This window comes from Miniopterus natalensis, chromosome 9 (assembly GCF_054644295.1).
Source record: "Miniopterus natalensis isolate mMinNat1 chromosome 9, mMinNat1.hap1, whole genome shotgun sequence".
Lineage (NCBI taxonomy): Eukaryota > Metazoa > Chordata > Mammalia > Chiroptera > Miniopteridae > Miniopterus > Miniopterus natalensis.
The window spans coordinates 1,192,039-1,196,305 of record NC_142089.1 but is presented as its reverse complement, the minus strand read 5'-3'; the positions used below and the strand labels follow the sequence as shown (position 1 = coordinate 1,196,305).

Sequence of the window (4,267 nt, the reverse complement as noted above, 5' to 3'; positions counted from 1 at the left end):
GGGGGGAAGAGACGTACTTTAAAGCTTCCAGCAGGGGGAAGAAAGCAGATTATGTACAAAGGGTCAGGAGTAAAATGGGGTCAGACCTGGGAGCCACGGGAAGCTGGGGGACAACAGAGCAATGCTGTAAAAATTCTAAAGGGACATCATCTCCAGCCCAGAATCCAGTTTTCAGACGAACAAACAATCAAGAGCATTGGTAGAATACAGACAATTTCAAAGATTGAAGGGCTTCAAATTTTTACTTTCCACGAACCCTTTCTGAGAAAGCTACTTGAGGATGCACTCCAGGAAATCAAGGGCATAAACCAAAAAAAAAAAAAAAAAGATGAAGTGGGATCTAGGAAACAGAGAATCCAAACTCCAAGAAGAGAAGAAGAATTTCCAGAGTAATGGTGACAGCAAGTCCCAAGACAGCCCAAGGGGGGACGGGGGGGACTTGGGTCCTGGTTCTAAGACTGTCCTGACCAATGCCTGTCTCCCAGTAGAATTATTAGTAGTACCTTTTTCACTCCCAAATGTGTCCTGAGTAAGATAACTAATGAGCCACCAAAACAGCATGGAGTGGGGGCGGGGGCGGGGGGAGAGAAATCCAAGAAAAATAAATGGAAAAAAACAGCCTCACCACCAACCTCCTTCTCCTGGTTGAAAGCTGAGACGTCTGTCCCCCAACATGGCTCAAGACGGCTCTCCCAAGGCAGTGAATCATAGGAGATGCTCCACCCACACAAAATGCACAAAAGATCAATTGACAGTCCTCATCAGAGCCTTCAACCAAGAACCTTACCCAAGTTACAATATCAGGCAAAAGCTTGCTTTGGAAATGAACCTTGAAGGGCCCATAATCCAGACTTAGTTTCAGAATCAAAGAGCTAAGCACGGATTCCAGAGAAGACCAGAGCCTGAGGACTTAGCAGCCAGCCAAGCCCAAGATCAGCCTGTGAAGAGTCCACGTAGACGGCGGTCTCATACCATCTACACCTCCTCCCGATTACACACCCTCAACACGGCATTTAAGAACGACCCGTATCCTGGGGTTGATTCCAGAGAGCAACTTGCTAAGGAAGTTGGGGTTCCAGAGCCAAGAGTCCACGTTTGGTTTCAAAATCGAAGATCTAAATTCTTTGTCCAAAGGAAAAAAGAAGCTGATGAGCCTTCAGAACAGGAACAAGACGGCTGACCCGAGAGAACTCAAGGTGCCGAAACCACACACGATGGCACCAACCTCCTCAGCAGCTGTCGTCTTTCTCCAAAGCCAGCACCGGATAGACCAAGAGACAAATCAGTGTGTCTTGTGTCACGAGCCTGGGCTCCGAAGCTCCCGCTCTTCCTGGGAACAGCCGCTCTAATCACACCTTCGGCTGCTCCAGAGGCCAAGCCTTCCTTCTGGAGACGGCAAACGGGACTTCAGGAGGTGGACAGACACCAGGCACCACGTAGCCCCACGGGCGAGCAGAGCCGGGCCCACAGCTCAGCAGGTGTCCAGGGCCAAGAAAATAAACGTATCCATGTCATTCCTCCACACACACCCCGATATTCTATTCTTTATTTATAACTAAATCTCAATAAAATCTATTTTACATTAAAAAAATTTAATTTAATTTAAAAATAAATGAATGAAACTAACAGAAAGCCGAGGCATTTGGCCATGTTTTAGAGACACGTTCTAGCTTTTTTTTTATATATCTTTATTGCTTTCAGAGAGAGGAAAGGAGAGGGAGAGAGAGAGATAGAAACATCAATGATGAGAGAGTCATTGATTGAGCCCGCAACCCAGGCATGTGCCCTGACCGGGAATCGAACCCTGATCGCCTGGATCCCAGGTCGACGCTCAACCGCTGAGCCACGCCTGGCTGGGCCGTTCTAGCTTTTTAAGATAGTTTCAGGATGAGTTAGTGACGGCCACACAGACACGGGTGCTAATGAAGATACGAGGCAGTCTGAGAAGGTTCTCCACTTGCCCGTGAAGAAAGTGAACCTGAGAACCGGTGTCACGAAAAACCGTGACGTGGCGGCTCCATTGACAGGGGGCTGTGAGGAAGTTAAATTTCCAACCTCCAGCCCTGGCTGGTGTGGCTCAGTGGTTGGAGCGTTGGCCCTGGGACCAAAAGGTTTCGGGGTTTGATTCCCGGCCAAGGGCACGTACCTGGGTTTCGGGTTCAATCCCCTGCCCTGGTTGGGGTGCGTGCAGGAGGCAACCACTCTGTGTGTCCCTCTCACATCAATGTCTCTCTCTCTCTCCCTTCCGCTCTCTCTGAAAAGCAATGGAAAAAATATCCTCGGGTGAAGATTTAAAAAAAAGAGAGAGTGTGTGCATGTGTGTGCATGTGCGTGTATACCCGTGTGCATGCCATACACATGTGTGTGCATGTGCGAGTGTGTGTTCAGCTTCCCAAAGGTGCTGATAGTCAGGAAACGGCCGAAGGTGAAGTGAGGTACAGAGAAGTGACGTATTTCTCACCTTCAATCAGACTCTGTCAACAGAACAGTCAGCCCCTGACGTCAGAGCCAAGCCCGGCCTTCCTGAGCCCACGTGGCCCCTCGCAGGTCCCTGCGCGGACCCGGTGCCTCCCCAGAGGCCGAGGCCCTCCGCCCCGTCCACACGTTGGCATCGAGCAAACTGGGCCCCTTCCTCTCCACTCCTCGCGCTGGCGGGAATCCTGACCTCCTTACGCCAAAAACAACAGGACCCGTCAAACCCAGAGGCTGCGAGAGAAGCCCCGGAGATGCCCGTCCCGTGGCCGTGGCTGCAGTGGCTGTGGCCGCAAGAGCCAGGTTGGTGATGTCGCTCACCCAGATTCAGAGCCAGCGTGGCCGAGGGCAGCGGGCGGGCGGGAGCCGGCGGGGTCTCAGGAGGCCTCCCCTCCCTGGCGCCACCTCCGCCCAGGCTGTCCCCATGCGGCGGGCTTGGAGGGGACCCACACTGCAGCCCAGCCCCGGAGAAGGGCAGAGGGGGTTTTCTTCCCTCGGTCCTCCTGGCCACAGAGCGTCTCTGGGCAGCCCTGCATTCCTGCGCCGCCGGCCGGGCCTGGTGTTGAAAGACAGCACGAATGATAAATTAAATGAGAAGGAAACGGCTGAGGGCCCCCATTCATAACCCAGCATCGCGGGGCGCCGGCCCCCAATCCCCCAGGCGAGCGCCGCGCTCATAAAGGTCCGATTCAGGCCGAAGCCGCCCGTGGACCCGCCGCCCGCTCGGGACTCACCCCGGGGCTGGGGACTGAGGCTGCGGACACGGGGGGCTTCGCCTTCGGCCTGTCGTTCCCGCCATCCCCCCTTTCTTACCCAAACAGGAGGTGCGTGGTCGCCCAGAGGACCCCCCTTCCCGCCACCCAGCCCCCGCCCCCCTGGAATCCTGGCCGGTGCGCAGAATGGCTAATTGTAAAAACGTGTGATCCGGGCCGGCCCCTCCCGCGTGGCACGTTTCCTGGGTAATGAATTCAAGCCCGGGAGATGCCAGCACGGAGCAGCGGCCGGAAAGGGGGGCGCCGACCCCTCCCAAACACGCTCCCGGCCACTTAATCTTCCACCCGGGTTAATGCCGCGATTCACGGCCCTGCTCAGACACCGAGCCCGAGGTGCCGCCCGCCCGCCCCCACCGGCGTGTACAGGATCCCTGGGTACAAGTGAGGTGGGCGAGGCCGCGCCGGGCCTCTGCGGTAACTTAATCTCTGTCTCATCTCCGCCGGCTCTGCGAGGACTCGGCCGCTTCGGGGTGAGGGCGAGTCGGCTCAGGCTCCCCTCTCCCTCCCACGCCCCCGGGACATCTGGAGCCCAGGGTGGCACCTGTGGGTGTCTTAGTTCCCACAGATTCCTCGGCGGCCGGGTCCCCCCCGGCCGGCAGCAGTTGTCCCTGCAGTCTGCTGGCCTGGCCCCGATTTGCTTCAAGCTGCACCTGCACCTCCTCACTTCGGGCGTCCAGGACTCGGGGAGCGGCCCCCGGGCACGCTCAGCTCTTATCTGCCTCCCCCTGCCCTGCCTGCCCCGTGGCAGAGGTGACCCCTCCAAGACCACGGAGCAAAGTCCAGAGTGAGACCCCCCCATAAAAACCCGTGCTGGGGGCCGGGGTTTGCACCGGAGGCTGGAGATTGGGGTGCTGGGGGGTGACAGAGCAGGGCACCCTGCACGAGGCGAGGGTCCAGCAGGCTGCCGGCAGCTTGCTCTGTGGGGCGAGTGGAGAAAGGCCAGCCAAGGGTCATGTACGAGATGTGGGGTGCAGTGCTTGCACCCCCAGGGCTCTTCACCGTGGGTGCCAGCAGGTGGGGGC

General features: G+C 56.8%; 1 protein-coding gene across 1 annotated transcript; it reads left to right on the top strand.

Annotated features, from left to right (window-relative positions):
- The first annotated feature begins 673 nt into the window (after positions 1–673).
- LOC107542029 (double homeobox protein A-like) lies at positions 674–4,033 on the top strand. Its single transcript, XM_016219226.2, is given in 3 exon segments — positions 674–1,478; positions 2,688–2,775; positions 3,811–4,033. Coding segments are annotated over 3 exon segments (1,116 nt in total).
- The last annotated feature ends 234 nt before the right edge of the window (positions 4,034–4,267 follow it).